This window comes from Lynx rufus, unplaced genomic scaffold (genome assembly GCF_022079265.1).
Source record: "Lynx rufus isolate CCGP_SWC_20201006 ecotype Redwood Valley unplaced genomic scaffold, mLynRuf1.p SCAF_4, whole genome shotgun sequence".
Lineage (NCBI taxonomy): Eukaryota > Metazoa > Chordata > Mammalia > Carnivora > Felidae > Lynx > Lynx rufus.
The window spans coordinates 154,805,188-154,832,952 of record NW_025814856.1 but is presented as its reverse complement, the minus strand read 5'-3'; the positions used below and the strand labels follow the sequence as shown (position 1 = coordinate 154,832,952).

Below are 27,765 nucleotides of genomic sequence, written 5' to 3'. Positions count from 1 at the left end.
CATCTAAATTAGAATTCCAGTGATTCTTCTTTAAACTTAAAAATCATATGGTGCTTTTTATACCCATCATGGGGACACATTTTTTAGCCTCTGCGGGAAGATGGTGATACTTTTTAAATCTATAGGACATTTTAGAAAAACTCAAAGTATTTTTGAAATAGTAAAGTCTCTGATATCCCTGGGAGGTAGGTGAATATTATTATACCCAATTTTCGAATGGGTAGTCTGAGGCACGAAGGTTAAATGATATTCCCCCTGTTAAATATAGTAATTCAAGAATGACTCGCCTGAACTGAGGCTGCCAGATAAGCGCTGGCTGTGCTCTCAGGTAGCGCTACCAGGAGCCGCTGCTTTCTTGTTCGCCACCCGTCTCCTCTTCCCAATTAAAATGTCTTTAAAAGGGGGCACTTATTAGATATATTTGTACTGGGCTTTGAGGATTGGTTCAACTTAGTCTCCCTTAATGTATCATACCTGTTTTTAACAAGAAACAGATGAATCTTAGATACTGAAAATTAGGCCAGTTTGTTCAAGGGAGAAATCTAAATAACCATAAAATCAGAGTAAGCCAAATGTAATTATCTGGCAAATAAAAAGAAAACTGAAGATCTCTCAAGAATGCTATAGGTTATATGAGTGTTTACATGAGTATCTGAAGTCTTTCTGAGTCTATTAACCTTTTCACAGATATGCAGCTATATGAATTCTTCAAAAATAATTTCCCAGAGAAAAATCTGATGCACGTTTAATGTTGACAAAGTTGCCATCTTTGTTCAAAACTTATTCAGATACAACACCAAGCTTCCGACTCTAGCTGCCCATGTCTTTAGTCTTGCCTGCCATAACTTGATAAGTGCTCCTTATCAACTTGACCCACAAAAGACTGTTATTCCAATGCTTTCTCCAATAGTACTCATGCCAAGTTTGAAGGGCACAGAGCAGTGGGTTACATCCAGGATGGTCAATGAGTCCACTAAATTTATTTTACTTGAAATAAATGACTTATTATATTTAGGTATTTTTGTTAACTTCTACAAACAGATACTCAAAGGGGGAAGATAGCATCTTGTATAAAGACAGTTTCCCAATCTACCCATTTGAATTGACTAAAACAATGGAATAAACAAGCCAGAAGTTTTGCAAACACTGAAAGGAGTGTGTTTGGAAAGGATGCGATGGTACAGCAGCTACTAGTTATACACACACACACACACACACACACACACACACACACATATGTATATGTATATATATGTATATGTATATATATGTATATATATGGGTATGTATATTACATATGTATACATATATATGTATGTATGTATCTTATACATATATCCTTATACTTATAAAACAAAAAAAGGAAGAATAATATTACAGCATGACATGATGTTGGCAAGTATGAGATTCTTCCTCCTGAATCCCCTGACTTACTAGCCTGTACTTTAGGATATCTGAGAACACTTTCAAGAGGGGGAAAAAGAAAGAAAAAAAAGGCACTTAACGAAGACAAAGGCCTGAATTGAGCGTGTTTTAGAGGAATAAGCATTTTACCAGAGCTAAGAAATGATTTACAGAGAGTTAAACTTTTCCCCTTAAATTTTATAAAATAAAATTGCAGAACATGTTTGTAATCATTTACCTACTACTGCATTTTTCTTCTGCTTATTACAAAAGCAAAAAACATAACAAAACAATCATACATGCACAAGAGAAAGTAAAAGTGCCCCTTTTGAGAACATATGGTCAGCAGAAACTATAGTGCTGAAGCACAAGGGAAAGTTCTCAAGTTTGGCCTGATTATAGATTTTTCTCACTCTTCTATTTCTAATTTAAAACAAAGCAAAACAAAACATCAACGAACCAAAAAGGCAAACATAAATTCAAAACCTAAGTGATAATAAAAAGAATACAGGGACCAACCAGTGTGCTTTTACGGTACACTCCTAAAATAAAGTATCCTAACTCTATACATGGGTCAAGTCATATGACAAAACCTCCTAGAAATGAAGAACTGTAAATTAGATTAAAATCGACCAATACAGGCAAAGTTCATGTTACAAATGTAGCAGCAAATATGATAGATAACTGGAGTTCTAAGAGATGATCCCAAGGGACATAGAGTTCTCACAATCAATGGCAGTTTGATTAACAGCAGAATTTCCATTTCAGAAAACGTCTTGAACCAAGTAGAGGTGGAAAGGGGAGTGGTAAGGGCAACCGGAACAGACTTGACGTGTCTGCCCTTTCCAACCCTGGGTAGTAAACAATTTAGATCTGCTTTGGAGGGGGTGGGGTGAGGTGGGGTGGGTGGGTGGGGATCCTGGGTTAAAAATCTTTCCCAATAAGTTGTTTTCAAACAGGTGTCAAACCCACAGTATCCAAACATGTATGTGCCCGGTTCTTCCTCCTACCTCGGTGATGCAATACACCCTATTCGACTTCTAGGATATAAAAAAATGTAATTTGGGCTAACAACATCCATCAAAGGGGTGGCAGGCATGACAGAATGTACTAACACAATCCTCTGATTTCCTCAGAATATCGGGATTTTGTGACTTCAGATTAACTTCACTTCTTTTTCCAAAACGTTTTTCTTCAGGATGTTTTAAAACCATGATTTCTTTTACACTTGGATTTGAGAAGCATGTGAGAAAGAATTAGAATTGAGTTATAGTGGAATTATTGCTTGCATTGACTTTGGAGGCTCTGAATGAGCTTGACACTTTGCTCCCAAACAGTCTCCAACTGAGGCTCAGCACTGCTATCTCTGAAGACAACTCTGCTGACCGTTATTGCTTGTGAATACTGAGGATTAACTTGTATGTACAGTAACAGCTTATACATCAGTGAAGGCAATTTAAAATACACGACAGTTGAAAACAAAACAGCTTAATTTTCCTGAATCAAGAATCCCGCTGAGTGGGACATAATTAAGTGTGCTGATTATTTTTGCATTGGGATGTTGCTAATGCTCTTCAGAAATACACATTGCTCTATATCCTTTCCAATTACTCACCGTTTTAAAAAATAACACGATTTGACTTTTAAGTGCAAAAATACAGTATGAGTCACAAGTCTCTGTGCTAAAAAATAACCAATTTATATGGTTGTATTTAGTAAGAAAAACTGTAAAGACAGGCACCCATAAAGTATGGACACCATTTTCAATGTTATGATCTAGAAAAGAAACAGTTCTGTATTTACATCTAGGAGCTCTCTGGTCATACTTATCTATTAAGAAATATAAAGATGTTTGTTTCATTTGTACAACATAAAAGGGTCGTCTTGATTGAAATGGACGAAAGTTAGTGAAAATGTGGTGGGGGGCTGAGGGGGGGGACCAGGTAGCAGTCCTCAAGGAATCAAGAGTGAAGAGAATAGAATATCATCTCCATATATATGGACTTTTCAGAGCCAAGAGCCTTCAGATAATTTTAATGGTTAGTTATAAAATAATACTTGGGGGAAGAATTGATAATCCTGTTCTTCTCTAATGACAACCAAGAATTGTCAGGGATCTTCACGTAGCATGATTCAGAACTGATGGACTTAAGAAACCGAAATTATTCCCTGACTTACATTAGTAATGAATTTATATATAAATAAATCTTCATATGCACACAGATGAACACGTACACAATTATCAGCAGGAAGAGAGATTAGTATGCACTGTGACTTCTCTCCTGGTGTGGGAAGTAAAACAAAGGCTATTGCTTCCCAAAGGAAAACTCCCATAGAGTATTAGCAAAGACTTCTTTTTCCAAATTAGATAAAAGCAACAGGTATACTACACTCGAATAACTCAAGAATTGGGTAAGCTTCCCTAATTTAAAAAACCAAACAACCTTTAATTAAACATATTCGATTCAAGTCAAGCCTCGCTGCAACATCCCAATATCCTTCCAACTGGGGTTGATACAACATTCTTATGTTTTACTGGTAAACTAAATTCTTAGGGGCAAGTAATTATATCAGTGATTCCTTTGAAATAATCCTTTCCCCTTACTGTAAAAAGTTCTTGGAACTAAAGCTTTCAGTTACTTATTAACTTGTTGCTATGAAGCAAGCCAATGTGACTTTGAAGTCAAAATACAGGTATACAGATCTGAACAGATCTGTGGTAATTTATTCACAGTCCTATAGGCTATTTGGGACTTGTGCTTGTAAAAGGAAAAAAGGGCCAGGTTAATACACTTATTTGAAGAAATGTAAGGGTACAGGGTGACTTGTAATGAAAAAAGATGCAAATCTTGCTACTATCAATTTCATGCTGTTTTTTAGGTTAGTCTATTGTTATAAATGGATCAAGCTTACACCAATCATGGGTATAGTTTGAAAACATTCAGAAGCCTAAATAGGGAGAAAAGGAGACAAGACCAAAGGTGAGGGGAAAAAAAAAAAATCAAATCAAATATATTCAAAAAAGAACCATAAATTTCTCCCTTAACATCCTTTGTTGAGTATGTATTTGCATAAGGAAGCTATAAGAACTAAGCAGTTTTGTTATCCCGTTATCTGCAGCTTTACTCACATATCAATATTCTCAGTAAATATTAATAAAGCTTTAAGATCCCAAATGCTCCAAATCAATTTCACTACACTGGATATAGGGAGTAAAAATACACTGTGATTGTTATAAAAAATAATCCCTTATACACATAATGATCCTAATGTAATTCCTCCCTTTAAAATACTATCTTAAAAATTCCAAAAATATATATATGCCATTTGAATGACCAACGAAGAGGCATGTGTAGTACACACTCGCGCCTGTCTCTGTCAACAATTAAGAATCACCTGAAGTACCACTAGCTACAAGACCAGGAGAAGTTGTGAACCGAAGTGCGGCTGGGGAAGTTTACAGTTCAGGGTGTTGGGCCTGCAGGGGCTAGGAGCACCGAAGTCGCAGCCCTACGTCAAAGATCCCCGTTTCTGAAGAGTCACATTTTAACATCAAGAATGGAAGTAAGAATTAACCAGTCAATACCAGATGCACAAATCACCTGAAGGAGAGTTAAGTACCTGCTTCTGAATGGAAGATGAAATTGACCCTTTTACAAAAAGGGGACATCTAAGTTTGTCTGTTAAGAGCAACAGGCTCAATTTCTTCACTTTTAAAAATCTTGATGATTTAATAATATGTATCACTGTGCTAAAATAACTTTCCTGAAACATCTTTAGTCCACTGATTTACATGGGGGGTTGCTACACACTGGAGAAGATTCAAGTTTGTTCAGGACTTGTGAGAGTACAGTATTTCCTCAGCTACTGTCTGGATCAAACACAGGGTCATTAATTTTGTCGTGTGGCAAATTTGCTGCATAGTCCACTCAGATAAACATGATTGTTACTCCTGACAAACTGGCCTAATTCCAGATAGACTGCCTTTTATTATGCGATTATGTCTACAAGTATTCAGATCCAACCCCCAGGATGGATGGAGTTTACCCAAATCCTCAGATTCCTTCTTTCTCCCCCGGGGAAAAAAATCAAATTTGTACTTCTGTGGGTTTGACAACTGAGTCTCTTTCAAGTCAGTTAATATGGTCACTTTGTCTTTCTTTAGAGGAGACCACAGGTCACTAACTTTGCACGAAAGCATTTCTTCCTCCTGCACCTGGCTTGACTCAAGTAATGTTCTCTTTTCTTTTTTCCTCCTCACCACAGTGCTTGGGACGAGAGAATGTAAACATCGACAGAACAGCAGCCCTATGACCACATGAGTACTTTCCCATCAGGTAGATTCCATCAGCCAGCTGAGTGTCTCATCTCCATTGCTCGCTGGGAAGTCACTGAGATTTCCGTGGTAATTTAGCGTCCCCTTTACTTTGGCCTCCATCTGAGAAAAGAGATGTTTAATTGGGCTGTGTCGGTGTGTTATAAAAATACATATTAAAAGCAAACAAAGCAATGAGAACAATTCACGTTTAATTTCCACGCGAAATGACACTGCTAAAAAAGATAACCTTTAATAATTTACATGCTATGCATGGCATTACAGAGGTTGAGAAACATAAGAGAACTCAACAAAAAAGATCCTCTTAAGTCAAATGGCTGTGGTTCGATTGGTTTTCAGTTGAAATACTATTATTTTCCACCTCAGAACCCACTGTGTCAAATGCTATGAGGATCACAAAGGAACATAAAAGACATAATCCCCACCTTCAAGGAACCTACCACATCTTTTGATCCCTTTAGAAGACTAAGTCAATTTCATTTTCTTGCAAGTGAAATTAAATTCCTTGCCATGACATAGCATTTGATAATTAATTCTCGATTATTTATGTAAATAAATGGGATACACTGGTAGTGAAAAATCCAGCTGAGTCTTTGTTTTGGTCCTAACCTGGCAAAAGTTGTAAGTGATAGGAAAGTCTGCTAACTGGGAACAACGGTTTCTAGTTTTACATGTGTGTTTTGTTTTGTTTTTTAATGTTCATTTATTTTTCAGAGAGGGAGAGAGAGAGAGAGAGAGCGCGAGCAGGGGAAGGGCAGAGAGAGAGGGAGATACGGAATCCGAAGCAGGCTGTAGGCTCTGAGCTGTCAGCACAGAACCTGACGCGGGGCTCGAACTCAAAACCATGAGATCATGACCTGAGTCAAAGTCGGACGCCCAACTGACTGAGCCACCCAGGTGCTCCTTACATATGGTTTTTAACTTTTAATTGGGAAAATGTTGATTATTGTATGTATTTATTTATACACTGATTTATTTCTTAAATTTTAGTTAGTTGATTACTCTATTTAAAATGGGCAAGACTAGAACCCAGTGACCTTAACAGCCAACAAAATATAGAGAAAGTTTAACAAGGTACTGCCTTAGCAAGGACAATGAAGCCTCCCACTCCTAAGCCTGAGAGAAAAAGGCAGGGGGAGGCATGAATGGCAGAGACACACAGGTGAAAAGGAACAAATTGCCGTATTACAAGATCAACCTTAAGGCTGGAGGAGACCATATGTCACACTGCTAGGTTCATTCACGTGCTATCTAAATTACTCTGGTAAAACATAAAACAAAAAACTGCCTCTATTGAAGAAACTGCCTCTGTTGTATCAATGAGAGAGGATGATTGTTTCAAAAGCTGTATAAATAGGACACTATTAAAATAACTTTGGTGACAACATCTAAGGAATTGGTTTTTCCATTCATAATGAGATATTATGTACTTGTGTTTGCAGAGAGAATGATGTGACCTAAGGTATGATTAAATTCATAAAATGGCAAGGAAGGATTGTGCTCAAAGCAGCTTTGGGAAACTACAAAATAAAATACTCATATTAACTGGACTTTGAGATTGTCTAGACCAAGGTTTGGCCCAAGGGCCAAATGTGGCCCACCACTACTTTAAAAAGTTTTATAGGAACCCAGCCACACTCATGCTACATATTTATCTATGGCTGTTTTCGCACTAGAATGGCGGAGTTGAGTAGTTGTGATAGTGACTACATGGCCTGCAAAGCTGAAAATATTTACTGTTGAGGCCTTTACAGAAAAAGTTTGTATTATATATAAAATGAATATAGAGAAGTTATATTCATTCTCTCAAGGAGCTTGATCTTATGAAGCATGAGATCATGACCTGAGCTGAAACCAAGAGCTAGACACTTAACCAACTGAGCCACGCAGGTGTCCCTCAAAGATCATTTTATTTATTTTTTTAAGTTTATTTATTTATTTCTTTATTGAGAGAGAGAGAGGAAGAAAGAGAGGGACAGAGAAAATGAGCAGGGAAGGGGCAGAAAGAGACGGGGACAGAGGATCTGAAGCAGGCTCTGTGCTGACAGCAGAGAGCCCAACACAGGGCTCAAACTCACAAACTGTGAGATCACGACCTGAGCTGAAGTCGGATGCTTAACTGACTGAGCCACCCAGGTGCCCCTTCAAAGATCATTTTAAATGCAGTGGCCAAAAAGAATAGTGAGATCCCAGTCAACCTGCAAAGTTAAGAGGCCAGTTGAACACTTATTTCTGTTCAAAAGATCCTGAAAATGGAAGAATAGTATCAGCAGTCTACTGAGGTCGACTGCTGTTGAAAGCAATAACCTAGAGGTCAATATGTTATGTCCAATGTCCACTATCTAATTTCAGAGTGATCTAGCTGGGCTGCAAGTGTGTAACGCATACAGTTGGGAGGGTATTAACTGAATTACTGCTAAAAGGCAGAAAAGGTACCAAGTCAGACTTCCCAGATTTGTATCTCAGATCACTTACTACTGTATCATCTTGGGCAAGTTGCTTATCTCTAATTCAGTTTCCTGATCTATAACAATGGGGATTGTTACCAGTACACTCTCAGGTGTTGTAAGGATTAAATTAGCTAATACATGTCAGTAGTCACAAGACTAACTGGCACTTAGTAAACCTTCAAAATGTGAACTATTGCAACTACTGGACATGACTTTTGTACACTGTTTTATGAATCCTCTTCTTCGTTATCATTTCAATATAACAAATACCTTCAAAATGTTTTCTTCAGGGGCGTATGGGTGGCTCGGTGGGTTCAATGTCCTACTCTTGGTTTCGGCTCAGGTCATGATCTCACGTTCCTGAGATCAAGCCCCATGCTGGGCACCGTGCTGGGTGTGGACCTTGCTTAAGATTCTCTCTGTTCCCCTCTCTCTGCCCCTCTCCCACTCGTGCTATTCTGCTCTCAAAATTTTTTTTTCTCCACATGTAACAAAAGGTCTCTTTACCGATTTCCTCTCCTTACAAGGAGTTTGTTGCTAATGAGGATTCAGTCATGTGAAATCTGTTTTTTTCCAACTTCTGTCATCCCATTTAGTTTCCAGAGATGTTTAATCCAATCTATAAATCTATATAAATATTATGAGATGAAAAAAATAGGTGGCTTTCTTACCATTGAATGTTTGCTGTAAATGTGTAGGCAGAGGTGAGTGGGAAAGTGTTGCTGCATGCTGAGCTCCTGGCTGTAAACCCTTTAGTAAATCTGAGAGAAAAACAGAATTGTCAGTGATCTTCTTCAATCTAACACTTAAGCCCTCTTAGATAAAAAATGAAAATAGTTTAATTTATATAATGTTAAGCATAGCCCCTGATTTCAAAGTCCTCCTTAGAGTACATACATTGAAAAAATGTACATATATAAATACGTACATGCAAATAACTCAGCAAATTTGACTGCCTCTTATAAATTTCATTAAGATAGCAATGTGGTATAGATGGTTCATTTAAGAACTGTAAATAAATTCTGAATCCACCAATTTGATTTATTCTATATAAATGAAATTAAACTGCATTTCTTAAAGAAAATTCTGTAATCTTCACTAACTCCAAATGGACTACTCTCAATCAGTATAAATTCATGAGTTTTCCCGTTCTGTCAAACTAGGTAGGCAAGTAACTAAAAGAGCCCCACTTACTCTGAGTTAGGCTATGGTGGAAAGCGGCTGAGGTAGATCCCGAGGTGGTTGTCACTCCAGCTGTGTCCGTTCCAAAGCCAAGTAGCTCCAAGGGAAACTGGAAGGGCATGGTCACTGGAACAAGGCCACCCAGCATCCCAAAAGGAGTCACATTTTGATTTGTTACAGACAAAGGTGATGTCATGAGAGTCAGAGGTGAGGCATTAGCCAATAATGATGCTCCTGCTGTGGACTGCAGAAACCAGGGGTCAAAATACATAAGAAATCAAATCTTTAACCTGAATTGATTTATTGTATTTAATATCCTCATGGGCGCAAGACTGTGTCCTAACTCTACTCTAACAGAAACTTCATGAGACAGAAAATAAAGACCGAGGTGAAAAGTATATTTCTAAGAGCTACCATACTGGTTTTGAAAATAATTCTCTACTCAGCTCTTCATCACCAGTTTAGACTCCTTGACTTATTTTAATGTCTATATTAACATGTCTTTCTCACCTCAGACTTCTACTTTTGCTTCTAAACCCTAGATCTGAGCCACTCACTAGCCATTAATTTCACTCAATTTCAATATGATCTTTGAAAATGACTGGTAATTTCATTGTTTTACCACCTTCCTGACACAATCCCCATGGTTATTGTTCCAGACTAGGATTCTCTCAGAGCCCCTAATGCAATACCCTCTGCTTTCATCATAAAGCCTTAAAGAAATGAGGCCATCCCAGATGTTCTTCCTCATCATTAGCCTTACCTGTCTCTTCTCCAAGCCTAACCATCTGACCATGCCATGAATCCCACCTATGCAGAACTTTCTGGTACAAATATCTAGTATTACGCCTTTCCCCATGTTTCCTCTGCTTTGTCACATACAGAGTCCTCATGTTTTTGTTTTTTTGTTTTTGTTCTGTTTTGTTTATAACCACAGCTATCCCTGGCTCTTCCTCAACCCCTAGAAACAACCTGACTTATTTGTACTCCTTTTGTTATCAAATTTACTAAATGATACCCTCCATTTCCATATTATTTAGTTTCTCCTTAACCCCTGAAAGCTGGTTTCCATTTTCACTACTTTTCTCAACTTAAGACTCCTTAAGGTAAAAAGGTGTTTTAATACTCCTCTGCCTGGGCTTTGATGCCATGTTTATGAAAAACACATTTAAATCTGAAATATGCAAACAGTAATTAGCTTTCACTGAGAAATTACTTAAATATACTTCATTAAGCTAATTTAATTCTTTGAACAATTTTCTATTCAGCAATAATCTGTCCCCATTTTGACTCTCTTTTCTATATGTACTTATTAACAAAAATTACAGTAAAATTTTTTCAGTATCAGATATTATTATAGTTTCTGCAACTGTGAATTTTCTTTTGTAGTCTTATCTTTACCGATTCTAAGTTTCCCTGGCCAAAAATTTTACGGTTCTAAATTTAGTCAACAAAACTGAATTCTTTGAATATTTTTTAGTCAGTAATCAATGTTAACTATTATCAGGTTTATCTCTGTGTTAACTACTCTTGCAGTAAACATTACTAATTAGTAAAGGGGCTGATCTATTTCTTAGTTAATCCATGAAAAATCCATGTAAATGATCTCCCCATTCTTATATGCCAATAACATATATTGATACACCAAATGTTCCATGCCAGTGCTAAACAAAAAATGAAGAATATACTCAAGAAGGCTTCAATTCTAGTTTTACAACTCTTTCTCCAACAGCCTTCCCTTCTCTTCTTTGTTAGCTCTCAAACTTACATCCATAGTTCTGACTTCGTCACAGTTTCAATCTTGTAAATCTAAAAGCTCAGTGAGGAATGTCACTTGGATATGGAACACTCATCAACCACAACTGAACTCATCAGCTCCTGCAATCATGCGACCCCGCCCTATTTGTCAACGGCTATCATTAATAGTCTCATTCTTTCTCAACACTCAGGCTTGAAACCTTAGTTTTTAGGCATCATAAAATAACAAGACAAGATGAATTCATTGTCAACATACTCATTCTTTTTCTTAAAAAAAACTTTGTTTTTAAACCACCAGTTCCTCCAACACTTAAGTACAAATCTCCATCACTTTTGCTTGGACTTGGCTATTTTTCTTATTTTCAGGTCTTTCCCTTACTGAGCCAACCATGATATACAAAACAGATACAATTTGAAAGAATTACTAAGTTAGAAATAATGCTTTGAAGCAATTTGGATTGAAGGGATCCTGCATCAATTTAAGAATAAGAGTTCTTTTTTAATCATAATTCTATTGTAATCCCAGGATAATATGGTGCACACACTCCAATACTGTTTGCCCCAAGTAAACCCCGTAGTGAGGAACATTAGATACTGCTAATAAGGAGAACTCAAGCTTTTCTAGAGGAGGCTAACTGAAGTATTAAAATAGCTGGCAAGTGTAAATTAGAGCAACTTCCAAAATTAAGTAACTGAGCAAATGAAAATGATACCATGCCATAACTAACATTTTGTGCTTTCAAAAAACTTTGATATCCACTTTTGTTTCTAAAATTAAAATGAAACATCAGATTATCTGAATGTTACATGGCATTTATAAATTTCTCTCTCTTATGAGATGGAGACCTTTCAAAAGTTGGGTATCCTATCGTTATGATTCGGAAGCATATAGGAGAAGTTGTCAACATAAAACAGGCAAATGTAAATCGGCAAAGTTCAGGATGATGCTCCATAATCAAAAATACTTCCATGACCTCCACATTTTATTTCCAGGAGAAAATATAAAAGAAAACCTTGCTCTTCCCGTGGTGGGCATTATATATATATATAATATATATATAAAATTTTTTAACCGCATGTTTTATTTTGGTGAGTGCACCAGTACCCCCCCCCCCCCACCCCCATTCTCCACGACACCCAGACGACACCCAGTGTAATCTTTTGGAATATAAATCAAACCATACCACTCCCCTGTTGAAAACCCTCCAAAAGCTTCCCACTGAACACATTAACACCCCAAGTTCTCATCGTGGCCTACAAGGTCCTCCATCACATGGTTCTGCTTGATCTCAGATCTCATCACCTCTCCATCTCTCCCTAGTCTAGATGTGCACGCCTACATGTCAGGCTCTTTCCTATCTCAGTGTCTTCACTCTAGTTTGGACTGTTCATTCCCCCCTATCTCCAAATGACTGGCCTGCTTATTCAATTCCCCACTCAAATGTTGCCTCCTGAAAGAGGCTTTTCCAACTCCCTTATCTATGTTAGCAGCAATCACACTTTATCATATTATTGTTTTAATTTTTCAGAACACTTAAAATATTTTTTAAAAATTTGTGTTTTGTTTCTCTCTCTACCTGGAATATACGTCCCATGAGAAGAGAAATCTTGAGTATGATGTTCATTCTATTTTCCCAGCACCTAGAAGAGTGCCTGGCACATATTAAACATCTCATAAACATTTGCTTAAGGAATGAATTATTTTGGGAATTATAAAGTGGCAAAGACAGAATTCATAGAAAATCGACAGGCTGAAAGGTAAGAAAGAAGAGGAAAGCCTTGAGCAGAAAGTTATTAAATAGAAAGAAGGTAGCGGTGATAATCTGAACCCAGAAAGATTTTAACTTCTGTTAAACTCAGGCCCTGTCCTTTTCACTCTGCAAACGAACAGATAGCTGGAGATGTCTTTCAGACAGGAACTGAATGTTTTGCAAGCACGGATAGGGAATCTCTTTTTAGTATCAGAGCGCTAGAGAAACAGGTATCTAGAGGCCGCCAGGTTTCAATGAGAGGCTACATTAAAAACAAAAAGCCATCGGTTCTCCCCAACTTACCAACAACCTTATTCAATTACTGACCTTTTCTTCAGTCAAACCAGTAAGACAGAACAAAAAGGGTCAGTCTGAAGGCAGGAACGCTAAGGCCTTCACATCATAAAGTCATTTCAGAAAGGAAGAAAACCAGAAGGAAGCAGTTCTTTTTTGGAAACACAAATTCTGCCATATAGGTTCCCTGATGACAAACCAACTGTTATGCCAAGTATCTAGCTTCTCTCGGGATAAATGATCAAATACAAGAAGGATGGGGGTGGGGGTGGGAAAGAGAACTGATAGACACTGGAGATGACAAAGAATGGAGAAAGATTTAGCTTTAAATTCCTAAGTGAAGGGGGGAAAAAAGTGAAGTTTTAACTTCAGAAAAAAAGCCAAAAACTTGTAATAAGAAAGCAAATGAAACCATAGTTTATGAGTAGGCTCAACAGAGACAATAGTCTACATGGTCAAAGGCTGTAATTTTACTCTTTTAGGAGAATGGCAAAGGTATAAAGCGAGCTAAAAGCCTTATCATGACAAGAAGTTAAAAGTTAATACTAAAATGAATAAATTGTCTTCATCCATTTTTCATACTTAAAAACACACAAAAACCTAGGGGAATTAAAAGTAACTGACACTAGGAAGGAGGACCCATTTGGCAGGGAACTGGTATTTCTGTTATAAATCTCTCCTTTACTCAAATTAAAGATTAACATCAAAAAGTAATAAGAATGTGAACTAACTCTCCAGACCTTAGTTTATAACTTGAATTTTAACATGCCATCCCTAATCAGTGTTTGCTAGTTTCTTTCTGATAAAAGTAAAATTAATAGATAAAACATCAGAGAGTCCAAGATTTCAACTAATGAATATCAGTTAACTGAATTTTATTTTTATTAGAATTCTACAATGAATTCATTCCTAGGCCTACAGGGATGGCAGAGTGATGATCTGGGTTTCATTTGTTTATGAATACCGATGCTTAGCTTGTACTGAATAGCAGAAATATTTACAAACACTAAGATAAACATTCTTTCATTAGATGTTCCTATTCCACATAAACAGTAAGCAGTACTTCTTTAGACAACAGAATTCCACAAATCAATAAAAGTCTTGTTTTCAAAAAACATTTAAGAACTGAAGAACACATCATAAAATGTTATGTATTTTTTAAAAGCTTGTTATGAAACAGATTATGTAAAACCCATTTTCTTGACAAGAATCTCAAACAGTACCCAGAAAATATAAACAGCGGTGGGAGGATGGTGATTTTTCTTTTTTCTGAATTTGCCTACAGTGAATACGTATTACTTCTGGGGACAGGGAACAGGGAGAAAGAATATTAAAGAAATCAAACTGGTCACATGAAGGACAAATCTGACAAAGTCTCAGAATACAAGGAGTGGCAGCAAGATGAAAACAATGACAGAGATGATGACATGGAAAGGAGAGAGATGAAATATATGAGTGATAAAGAGTTCTCACAAAACCTAGGCCAAATGGATCAGAAAAGACAATGAAACGCATAGAACAAAATATTCCTGAGCTGAAAAAGCCACCAGGTATAAGACTGAAAGAGGTCACCATGTTTTAGGTACAGTTAACAAAACCTTATACATAAATCTAATCATAATCCGAGAATACCTGAATCTCAAGTAAAAAGAAAATCTTACTAGCATTTAGGCAGAGAAAACACACATAAGGGAACAAAAAATCAGAATGGCCTCTGACTTCTCCATAATCCTAAATACTAAGCAAAGGTCAGTGGAACAGTACTTATAACACTGGGAGGGAGACAGTGACCCAAGAAGTCTATACATACTCAAGCGTGATGGCACAGAAATTATCAGGTACGCTAGAGCTAAGGGAAACTAGGTTTTACGTTAACCTTCTTGAAAAGACTCCTTTCTTGAGTGAGGCACTCTGCTAACTGCAAGATAAATGTAAAGTAAAAACTCACAAAAGGGAAACTGGTATATAAAAGGGTTATTGACAGTAATTTGACGTAGAGAATTATGTATGAATAACTGTAAGTTTAATGCAAAATAAAAATTTTACTTGAAAAGACAAATGGTTAAAGGAAAAAACCCTGACAAATGTATAAATCTGTCTAAATAAAAAAATCAAAGTTAGCAGGAGAGGAGGGACTAGAACAGGGGAGAAAGGAGACAAGTGAGAGTATGTTAAACTCCTAAGTTACGGCTTTGTTCTGGACTTTGACAACATACAGTTTTAAATATTCATTCTATGTGTTTTTCAACAACTGTGAAAGTACGCACGTGCTACTTTACGGGAGGGGGGGGGAGGGGGGAATCCACATCCCAACAGAAACCTCATCCACCAAGTATCCCCATTACTGTGATGTCAACATCAGGAACATGCCTTGGCCATACGCTGTAAGAAACTATTACAAACAACTTCTGTATGTATATGGTTATTAAACTGACTGAAGAGAACAATCAAACGAGCTTACGTTTTATCACGCGAACACACAGAACATACATACCTGCACACTGGCGGTTACCACTGAAGACCCTGAGGCAGAGGATGGTCTATGTGGAGTAGACAACGGTTTAGTAGCACCCTGTGTTCCACTTCCTGTTCCCCCAGAGAGACTAGTCCTATTGGCTCCGCTTGAGTTAAGGTTGCTACCTCTGCTGGCAGGTACATTCACTGCAATTCCACTCAAGCTATTCTTCCCAACAGTTCCAGTGGGTGAGGAATTTGTTAGCTTTGAAGGGGCCTGAAGATTTTTTGTGGATGGAAGGCCTGAAGTACGACTGGAGGGCAGCAAATTCAAGGTGGGAGACTGTCTGCTGAGGTTTATCCCACTGGGCTGTTTATGGACTGGGTTGTTACTGCTGGAGTGGCTGCTCTGGGCTACTAGTGCATTTGGACTGGAAGAGCTTGGGGGTACAGGAGGCTTGGGAGTTGGGTTGGATTTAGAAATAAGTTTAGTTGATACTGAAGGCTTAGTGGACACAGAGGGCTTGGGTGAGGCAGAAGGCTTAGGTGAGGGCAAGGGTTTAGGAGATGTGGCAGGTTTTGGAGATGCGGCAAGTTTGGGGGATGCAGCCATTGAGAAGGGAGATTTGAAACCCTGCGTGGACATCTGTGACACCATAGCCTTGGCTAAATAGTTACTGGAGGTAGTGGTGCTAGGTACTGTCCTAGAAACCAGGGGGTGGGACCCTTGAGAACCATTTCCGGGTGAGGGAGTAGATAAGGGAAGGCGGTACATAAGTGGCTTATCCGAAGTCTTAATAAGCGGGGATGAACAGGAAAGTTGGGGATTATTACTTAATTTCACCACTGGGTTGGTCTGTGATTTACTAATGGTTGCTTGTAATGGAGACACATAGTTTTGTTGGACAGCTGAATGCTGGTGCACCTTTGTTACTTGTGTTAACGAAGAAGCGTCTTGGGCCTCTGATGTTCCCAGAGCGTGAGAGGAGGCAGCAACTTGGGCTTGGGAAGAAGAGGAAACATGGGTCTGTGAAGAGGAAGAAGCATGAATCTGACTCGACCTCTGTAGTCCTTGTTGAAGCAGCCTGGCTGGCAAAGGTTCCAAGGAAACTTTAGGGTTCTGAATTGAAGAACCAGCAATAAGGCCTGAAGAGATGCCAGTATGAGCTAAATCCTGGGGTTTCTTTGGTACCGGCCCTGTGTGACCAGCAATAAGACTTGATGAATGTGCAGTCTGAGAAGAATCCAGTTTTTTAGGAGCAGCCAATGGCAGCTTACTCATGATACTTGCTAACTTTTCTTCTCTCAGTCCTGGACGAGGCTTTGCAGTTGGCATGCTTATCCTTGAGCCAGCCGGAGGGCCCTTGTTCCCATTGTTGATAACAGCCAAAGCTTCAGAAACAAGATCCAGTGCAGGTGGATGGAAAGAAAGGTCTTCGTCTAGTGAGTCATCAAGGCAGATGGTCTCCTGGGCTGGTGTAGAGCTAGAACTGGTAGAGGCCACGGCAGATGTGCTAGAGCTCGTTGAAGGACCACCAACTGAAGCCACCAAGGATGCAGGAGTTTTCTGGTCCTTTTTTGGACTACACTCCTACCATAAACAGCATTATATTGGAAAAAATTAAATGAATTATTAAGTATCAGTTTTGAAAGGACTAAGAAATTCTCACGATGATTAAAATTCCACTGGAAATCTTTATAGACTGTAAAAACCAAAACATGTCTGAGGACAGAGCTCCTGACTGAACTGTGCTCATAAGCCAAAGCATCTGATACATTGCAAACAGCTGCCATACCTTAGTAAGCTCTTCTGAGAAGACTTAAAATTAAAACCAAGCCAAAGGAACGTTCACATACTAGTTACATTATTGGTGAAACCCCGTTCACCCTGCCCACCTACATCAGATCTTCACGTGCTATTCCAAATCCGTCTGTTCAGAGGCTATTCTCTTTTTGTTCTCCTTGCACCTAGAAGAAATTCTGCATTTATCCTAAGACTCCACCCTTCTTCTATAGAATGGTTTGCTAGGATACTGACCCTTGCTTTCTGCTTCCTTGTATTTCTGCCCTCTGTATGCCCTGTGCTAGAGCCACCCAGAGCCATACGTAGAGAAAGTAGTACATCAAACTGGGATTCGTCCAAGCATATGAAATTATGTCTTCTATTTATCATGGTAGAAATCGTTTGTAATGTATTCAACATATATTTACTAAATGTGTACTATGAGCAAGGCCATATACTAAGAAAACAGGGTTATTAGGAATTAAAATTCTGAATACCTAAGAGAATATTGTCTGTTTTTTCAAAAAATTAACCTTCTTAAAATTCAAGTAAGAGAAAAGAGAATTAGAGCACAGTTTATTCTTTTTTAAGTTTATATATTTATTGTGAGAGAGAGAGAGAGAGCACGCGCATACAGGGGAAGGGCAGAGAGAGAGGGAGAGAGAGAATCCAAAGCAGGCTCCATGCTAATAGCGCGGAGTTCGACTTGGGGCTCGACCTCACGAACCGTGAGATCATGACCTGAGCCGAAATCAAGAGTCAGACACTTCATCGCTTAACCGTCTGAGCCACCCAAGCACCCCATAAAGCACAGCTTAAAATATTCAAAAAGCAAAAGAATTAAAAAGTAACTGTTTCCCTTAAAAGAGAAATATAAAGTATCTGACTCATGTCATTTTTAAAATTAAGAAGAAATAAAACTATTACATAAAAATCATTTCAAAGTTTCTTTGATTGGTTTCTTAAAAACAAACCCAAATAAACCTAAACCCAAAGTCTTAAATTGTGTATCAATTTATATCACCACAACACTTACCTTAACCACAGTGGGGAAAGAATGGAGAGGAAGTGTCTCTACTATCACCTTCTACTGTATTACAGGAAATCAGCTGTTAAAAATGATCTACTGTATTACAGTAAATCAGCAATTTTTCTAAGCTGCTACTCCAAAAGCCCTGATTGAAAACCCCACTGCCTCTCAGAATTCTGTAGTATAACCGCATTAAGGTCAAAATTGTTAAGATATGAATGGGTAATGCACATAAAACATGTCTGCTTTGACATGCCATCCATCTAATTGTGATTAGTGAAAATTTCATTTTATAAAAAAGTATAGAAACTGACGATGGGAGAACGTATCAGAATAATACTGGTAGTGTTACCAATATAAAACTGCTTTTTGAAGTAACTTTTTATTTTTTAATGAATAAACTGGCTTTATTTTTACTGATTTATCTTTTAACTTTTTATTTATTTTGAGACCGTGCACGTGTGAGAGAGAGATAGAGTGCCCGCAATGGTGGGAGAGGAGAAGAGGAAGAGAGAATCCCAAGTGGGGCTTGATCTCATGAGCCATGAGATCATGACCTGAGCCAGAATTAAAGAGTCAGAGGCTTAATCAACTGAGCCACCCAGGTGCCCCTATATTTATTTATTTTGAAAGTAAGCTCTAGGGCCAATGTGGAGCTTGAACACATAGCCCTGAGATCAAGAGTTGCATGCTCTTCTGAGCCAGCCAGGTGCCCCTAAATTAATTTTTTCTTTATAAAAATAACATTAAATCCAGCCAGCAGAGTACTGTGTAAATTTATACTGACAGAGATAATTGTTCAGGGTATATACTTGAGTCAAAAAAGCAAACTATCCCATTTATAAAATGTTAAGTCATATGAATAAATGAACAGGTGTTTGGACGGAGGGAAGGGAGGGTGGGTTTGTACCAGAAAGTAGGAGCTTTTTTTTTTTCCTGGATACTTATACTTTTTGCCTTCTTATTTTTCTGTATTGTTAGCATTTTCTTTCTTTTTTTTTTTTTAAAGTAGGCTTCATGCCCAATGTGGGGCTTGAACTCACAACCTTGAGATCAAGAGTCACATGCTTCACCAACTAAGCCAGCCAGGCACCCCTGCATTTTCTAATGTATTTCCTTGTATTATCTTTGTAATTAAAACAGGTATTTGAGGGGCGGTAGGGTAGGAGAAACATAAATCGGCGATATAGTTTTTCCATTTGGGGAAAAGGAAAAAATAATTTAATCACAAAGACACAAACAAGCAAAAACAGGGAATTCCCTATACTCCTTGTCAACATCAGAATTCTGATAAATTAGTCATATGTTTGAATAGATGTAAAATTTAACAAACACTTTATGAAGGGCATTAGGAGTTTAAAAATAATGTGTCAAAACAAAGCACGAACTCAACAGATGTGATGGAATACTGGCTCACCATTATTATTTTTTTTTTTTTAATGTTTTATTTATTTTGGGGACAGAGAGAGACAGAGCATGAACGGGGGAGGGGCAGAGAGAGAGGGAGACACAGAATCGGAAACAGGCTCCAGGCTCTGAGCCATCAGCCCAGAGCCTGATGCGGGGCTCGAACTCCCGGACCGCGAGATCGTGACCTGGCTGAAGTCGGACGCTTAACCGACTGCGCCACCCAGGCGCCCCATTTTTTTTTTTTTTTTAATGTTTCCATTATTTAGATTAGAAGACAAATGAGGTATGTAAGAAAAAGAGGCCTATTCGTACTTACAAAGCCTCTAATATTAAAAGTTAAGAAGGCCACAGAGAAGGATGGCCTTCTGGCCATACCTCATAAGCAAAGAAACTCATCTATTCAAAGAAATGAAGTCTATAGGGAAAGTCCAAAACCTAAATAAAGCGTGTGGGATTTCTCTATAAGTTTACTTTTCAAATGATTACAGTTTTCACTTCTAGAGATTATACCTGGTTCTTTTTCAACTGCTTTGTCTGTTGTGATATTTTTTATCCTGTCTTCTCCTTCTTTGAATATTAAACAAGTTAAATTCCTTTATGTTCGAAACCCAGTAAGTCCGTCACTTGGCCCTCTCAGGGATCTAATTCTGTCAGATGTTTCTGCTGACTCTCACTCATAGTAATTCATTTCCTTGTGTAATCTGTATTTTCAAACAGTAAGCTCATGTTTGACACAGTATATATGTGGCAAGCCTTTGAAGCCTGCTATGAGACTGCATTATTTCAAGGAAAATTTGATTTGCCAATTGCCTTGGGTTAATACTAATTCCTTTAAGTTATTTTCAAAGTTTGGGGATTTCCCAGATCTTGCAGGTAGTATAAATCAAACTCCTGAACTCCTTAAATTCTCAGGGAGGACTTCCTTCCCCTAATCTAGGACTCAGGCCAAGACACACAAGTTTCTTACTTTCTGCTGGCGAGTGAATTTTTCTAGTTCTTTCTTTTACCACAGGTGTTACCCTTTGAAGGTCCGGGTCCATGCAGAGTTTCAGTCTAATTCTTAATCTATATAAGCCCAAGAAAACCCTATCTCCTGTGCTCTGAGAAGAAATTTGAAAATAAATCATAAAGTGATAGATGAAAATCAGCAAGTACCCCTACAGGCAGCCAAAGTCTCAAAGACATATTAACACGCCTGTAGCTTCTTTGCGTTGGGTCCTTGGGATTCCTCTTATACATCTGCAATCTCAGCTGTGCTTTTAAAGGACATTTGTTATATTTTATAGTGTTTCTAACTTGTATGAGGTTAAATCTTACAATTTAATTAAGGTGTGCAAATTTCCCACTACCACACAGTCATCTATTCTTGGAAATACAGGGGTTCTAGGATTTTCACAAAGTTTAAAAACACTCTTCTTAAGAGTACACTACCTATTGATCTATGATAAATACCATATATCCTTTTCATCTTATGAATGTATTTCAACATTCCTCAATTATGACCAATTAAAGATTTGGTTCAATACTTACCTTCACTTTGGGTTTAGGTGCAGGAATCACCTTTTTCTTTGCCCTAAGACAACAGATTAAAAAGGAGGTCATTTCAGTAGCAATTAGGTCACTCATTATGAAATTCTAATCTTGCCATTACATGGGTAAATAATTTCTTATGCTATTTGGAAAATTCTATGAAGGAACTACACATATGTGTGTATTTATATATGTGTATACACACACACACACTCAGTTTATATATGAATATACAGCAACATTTCCTCCAATTTCAATTAACTGGAAGAAAGGCTGAACCATTAGCAAAATATGAACGGTAGATGATAAAAGGTTTTAAAAATTAAATGTAAATAATCAAAATAAAATTTTAAAAGTTCAGTTAAAGATAGGGTAACAAAGCTGCCTGAGAAGACCCACTTCAAAGAACTGGTAAGAATTAATAATTATTTATAAGAAAACAGATCTTCAAGAAACCTCAAGCTCAAATTAAACCATAATTTGAGAAGAACCAATGCCAAGAACTTGTAAATAAGGTATTATTTAAAAAAATAAAATTCTCTTTTTTAAAGAAAATTATTTTAATATGAGAATTCAAATAAAAAATGTCAAAACGACAGGAGGATAAAAGGCAAGTAAAATACCATGCAACCCTGGAAACTTTGGGAACCAGTGTGAAAAAGTTTGAAGACAAAAATCTTATGTGTTCCATAAGAGGAGAAAGTACCCAAATGTCTGTTGAATAACTAAAGGGTTAACAAGCTAAAATACCTCACACTGAATATTTCTACTTCACTAAATTGAAATGTCATCCATTAAATTAACAAATATCTTGATTAAAACTGCCAATCTACAACTTCATTAAGGCGACAGTAATTTTCCAAGTTTTTTTGATAAAGACCATTGGGGCAAAAGACATCAGGCCCACGCATCCCATAGATTTGTACTTTCTGATACAAAGCAAAACAAGACAAAACAAAACACAAGTTAGTCATAATAATAAAGCCACCTAAAAAACTGAAGAGAGGGTCTATGTAAATATATGCTTTAGATTTAAAGGGATGAATTATTTATACCTGAATTGTAACACATTTGTGATTTTAGAACTACAGGGAAATTAAAGGCCAGAAATATTATCGACACCAATACATACACATATATATATAAATATACCCCCCACCCCAGGATAATTAAACCACCAGCAACAAAGTAAACCTATGTGTATGAAACCAAACTTATCCCAAATTTATACTCAATAAACAAGAATAGCAAGAACCAAAAACCACAATCAACCCAACATAACTCTGATAGTATACTAACAAAGTGTCCTTCCTAAGAGTTGTAAAAAATTCCATTATAATTGTACACAAGGAGATGGGGAGTTTTGTAATGTTACCCAGTTGTTAACCAGACCTCTTAGAATATTGAATTACAGTGGTCTGTAAATTCTCAGTGACTTGCTAATTGTATATTTTATTAACTCTTACTATTACACTTCTATGGTGCAGAGAAATAGCCCTAAGTTGTAGGTAAATATAAAATTCTCGTTGAGTCAACCAGTACTCACCCAAAAATATAACCACAAAAAACCCAACTTTTTACTACTGCCTACCAGGATCAGAGACTTTTCTTTAGTAATCATACCACTAGGGAAATACCCAGTTTTGAACAGAAGGGAAGGGCATGAAAAATAGATTAATTTTGGGGCGCCTGGGTGGCGCAGTCGGTTAAGCGTCCGACTTCAGCCAGGTCACGATCTCGCGGTCCGTGAGTTCGAGCCCCGCGTCGGGCTCTGGGCTGATGGCTCAGAGCCTGGAGCCTGTTTCCGATTCTGTGTCTCCCTCTCTCTCTGCCCCTCCCCCGTTCATGCTCTGTCTCTCTCTGTCCCAAAAATAAATAAACGTTGAAAAAAAAAAATTAAAAAAAAAAATAGATTAATTTTGTAGAATGAAGCACTCTGCAAGGCAAGGCAGGGTAGGTATGTGTAAGAAACTGTCTTCCAAGGCACAAGGCTACAGGTTAGCTATGCTGATCATCATTAAGAGGGAAAGAAAAAGGACACAAAATAACTGGAGGGAAGAAGGCCCAGGAACAAACGAAACCATCAGAGGCTTCCTGTCTACATGGCTCCTAGCCGCCAGATCTCAGGCCAGCATAGATTCAGGTGTTTGGAGACTAGCCTGAGAACTATTAAACAGATAAATGTGGTCTCAGGTCAACAGAAAAATGATTCTTTTTGGAAAAAAAGGCAGTAGTAAAATGGAGATCGTCTAAATGTACATTTAAGTACTATGTTGCCTAGCATTTAATAAATAGTACTTTTGTTTACTAAAGCACATAATGTGAGTAAAAACAAATGAAGAACTATGGAGTCTGTTTTACTCACGGAGCAGAAGTAAGATGATTATGTACACTCCGACTTTCCTTAAAAAGCATTCTGCAAAAGTTAAAAGGACACAATTATTTTTGTGTAACAGATAATGATAACCACTTTCTCATTTTACTCACATGGTTTTCAACAGTCTATTACTTGCTTATTTATCAAATGGAAGTTATAATGGCACAGAGTAAATTCAGTAATCTGTCTTACAGGGAGTTTTACAGAAGATTTATTTATTTAAATCTTTTAACAGATCAAAAGATGTTTTCTGTTGATTTAACTGGTTGCGACAGCTGCCTATCTTAACATTCTTAACGTTTTATGGTTTAAATTGGACGACTATGCATTTTTGAGACACCACTCTATATTGACTATTGACAACAGAACCCAAGGTTGTGTGTCTCTATTTCTACACTCTCAATTTTGTATTCAGCTCTACGCTTATCTTCATGATACCTATGTGAAGTCCCCTCCCAAAGTTTATAGCCATCTACTTCTCCCCCCATTTTCTCTATTAGCAAAGTCAGGTGCAAAAAAAGAGAAAGTGGTTGGCAAAAAAGTCACCTTTATGTGTATCTCTGTATCTCCACGTCCCTGTGACTAACCATTTTGTCTTTTCAGTGCCTCAAGTTTTCAAAGCAGAGATCATCTGAGAGGACTATAGAGAACGCTAAACACACTAGGTTCTTAGCAAAATGAATGTCACATATTTGTCTCTATACATGTATCTTTAAACACAGCAACAATAAGAAAGTAAAATAAAATCTAGGATGTCATATTTCTTACCTTGCCTGCATCCAGCCCTTAGGCCACAATGGTTTCACCTCTGTCTCCATAAAGGATTTAAGATAATCCTCAGCGGACTGGCTTTTATTTGGCTCTAACTCATAGCATCCCAATTTGATCTCAACAAGGTTACATAACAAAGTTCTAAACAGATTAAAAATATATATTTATATATAAATCTGACTGCAAAATTGTGGAAAAGTAAGTTTGAAACAGATTCTTTTTAAGCACATAAATCTGACAGCAATAATAAAGAATATTATCTCAAGAATTCAGATGACATGAAGATAAATAATTTCTAACACACATCACTCATTGCACTACAGCCAAATCCCCAATATGAAACAATTTCCTTTGATACCTTTCATCTAGGCACCAAAGACTGAAAGGGATAGTCCTGCAACCAAACCCTCTATTTGGGGTACAGAAATATTGGTCAAAAAAGATGACTGATTACAGATGTATACAGAGTACTTCACCTTCTGAAGCCAATATGACTGACTTAATAATTAGAAGATTAGTTTATAGAAAGTAGCATATGAAAATAAAAGTGAGAGCACTCTAAAGATACCAGGACCAAATCAAACTTCTCTTGAATAAATTTTCCTACACACCAATTTTTGGTTGCTGCCAATCTACTCTTCCATTTACTATATATTCTTTTTATTAGAAACCTTAGTTCCGCATTGTCCGTTTGGTTAAAAGTGAAGGCTTTGGTCAAATTTTACCTGATGGTGTCATTCCAGTGGAATTTCTTTCTTGGTCCTATGACACGCTTCCCCGGTTTCTCATCATCATCTTCCTCGGATCCATTTTTCTCTCGTTCTTCGTCTGTCTGCAACCTAAAAATGAAAAAGATTTGATGAAGCGAAGTTCTAACCCAACAGTGCCTATGATATGCTCCAGAGACACCTGTTAAATTGCTTAACTGAATGTTAACTCAAAAGGCAGAGTAAATAATCTGCCTTTATACATAATATTTTGAAGAGCATCATAAAGTAGTTTGGTAAATTAGGTCTTCAAGCTGTGTCATTTAAGGGCATGATTACTTATCTTTGAGTTCAGAAAATACTGACTTCAGCCAGTTAAGTTGGGTGACATGGGAAATACCCGACCAGCGCCAGCTCTTGCTTTCATCACACCCATCCACTAGATAACAGAACTTTTGCTTTTGACATCAAAGCAACTGAATGGGAAGTGTTGTGTCATTTAGAAAATATTCAATTATACTGTTTCAGTGGCATATGTGGATTTCTATTTGGTGATAAAGTCCACATAAGACCAATCCCTAAGAGCTAAAAATATTTCTCAAATGCAAAAGCCAGTCCAAACAGAAGAGGTACATACTTGGCACACTTAGCTTGACTGCGAGCTTGGCAGTCCTCCTGGTATTTAAATAGCTGTTCAGGCATGACATTGCTAACAGCCAGTTTCAGTTTTTGCAGAGGTTCTCTTAAACGATCATCCTGAGGGAAAAAAAAAAAAAATACTACAAGTTTTTTTAAACACATTTACAAAAAATTATTTTGCAAGCAGATTCTCAAAAGACACTAATTATAGATTTAAAATGTAAGCATATTTAAATACGGACATTTCTTCTACAGCACTCAGTCTTCAGGAGGCACACTGGATATAAAATTAGAATGACCATACTTCCCAGGCAGCCAACGAGAATCCTAGTTTGTGCCTGGTAATCACCCCAGCATAATTAATAGTGTTCCTTACACTTGTTTCTTTAAAAAAAATGTTTTAGGGGCGCCTGGGTGGCGTAGTCGGTTAAGCGTCCAACTTCAGCCAGGTCACGATCTCGCGGTCCGTGAGTTCGAGCCCCGCGTCAGGCTCTGGGCGGATGGCTCGGAGCCTGGAGCCTGCTTCCGATTCTGTGTCTCCCTCTCTCTCTGCCCCTCCCCCGTTCATGCTCTGTCTCTCTCTGTCCCAAAAATAAATAAAAACGTTGAAAAAAAAAATTAAAAAAATAAATAAATAAAATAAAAAATAAAAAAAATGTTTTATTCGAGCAGAGTTGACACATAACATATTCCTTTACATTCTTAAAAATGCCCCACGTTTGGCCAAGAAATTATACGGACACTTCAAATGTCATAAAAAATTAAGTAAAGAACAAAATCTACACTATGCAGACTACTACCGGTTGATCCCCATTTTGATGGGGTACCATGAGAGGAGATACTGCTTTGCAACACTAGAACACATAATTTGGTTTGGGTGACAACCGACTGGACGTTGGCATCCTGTTCTTTCGTTTATTGTTACCAATTGTGACTTACGCTGCAAGCAAAGTTACACGGTCAAGGTCAAAGTGAAAGAGGAAACTGGAAGACTCTTACTGTTTTCATGCATACCAGTTAACAAACATTACTGCACACGTTACAGTGTCTGCTACAAAATCCTATTAAAAGAAATGTGAACGTCCGGTATCAGGGTTCCTAGGCGATCACTTCCTAATTCTGTAGCTGCGACTATCTGCCTGGGAACAACCCACCTATCCATCAGCCGTAAAAAAGACACAATAACTGGGATGTATTAACAGAATGGAGCAGTGTACACACTGTAGAGCAGTACAACTGGAGTCCTCCACAGGTAAAGACATAGCTAAATCTGAGGTACATAATGTTCAGTGTAAAAAAGCAAGCTGCAGAGGAAAAGTATGGAGACAGGATGACTCCATTCATACGGAGCTCAAAAACATGCAAAATCAAATAATATAGTATTTAGGGATTAAAAGTATACATGACAGGGGCGCCTGGGTGACTCAGTCAGGTGAGTGTCCAACTTCAGCTCAGGTCATGATCTCACAGACAGTGGGTTCAAGCTCCGCATCGGGCTCTGCGCTGCCAGCTCGGAGCCTTGAGCCTGCTTCCGATTCTGTGTCTCCTTCTCTCTCTGCCCCTTCCCCGCTCATGCTCTGTCTCTCTCTCTCAAAAAATTAACATTAAAATAAATAAATAAATAAATAAATAAATAAATAAAGTATACATGATAAAACCATATGAAGAAAATCAAAGGTTAAGATAGATGTCTTCTTCCACAGGAAGAACAGGAATATTAAATAACTTCAAACATCAAATCTGAAATGCCCCTTAGAAAATATTTTATAATGTATGAAAAGTTGTTCTCCTGCCTCTAGTTCCTTTTTTCACTGGTACCCATGTCTGTCACCTGAATGTATGGCAGTGAGCTCCAGCAGTCAATGTCTGAAGGAGCCATGCAAAAAAAA

The 27,765-nt window shown here is 37.7% G+C and overlaps 1 protein-coding gene across 2 annotated transcripts in view; it reads right to left on the bottom strand.

The window, feature by feature from the left end:
* Window positions 1-3,422: 3,422 nt before the first annotated feature.
* UBN2 (ubinuclein 2) overlaps window positions 3,423-27,765 on the bottom strand; it is a 71,188-nt gene continuing 46,845 nt past the window's right edge. For both annotated transcript variants that reach the window (XM_047096088.1, XM_047096090.1), the window contains 9 exons: window positions 25,875-25,993; window positions 25,256-25,369; window positions 24,528-24,671; window positions 23,748-23,798; window positions 21,383-21,425; window positions 15,670-17,220; window positions 9,385-9,616; window positions 8,862-8,951; window positions 3,423-5,842 (listed from right to left, as the gene is read on the bottom strand). In XM_047096088.1, the coding sequence (XP_046952044.1) occupies window positions 5,793-5,842; window positions 8,862-8,951; window positions 9,385-9,616; window positions 15,670-17,220; window positions 21,383-21,425; window positions 23,748-23,798; window positions 24,528-24,671; window positions 25,256-25,369; window positions 25,875-25,993 (2,394 nt within the window). In that variant the 3' untranslated portion in view covers window positions 3,423-5,792. The remainder of the gene's footprint in view (window positions 5,843-8,861; window positions 8,952-9,384; window positions 9,617-15,669; window positions 17,221-21,382; window positions 21,426-23,747; window positions 23,799-24,527; window positions 24,672-25,255; window positions 25,370-25,874; window positions 25,994-27,765) is intronic.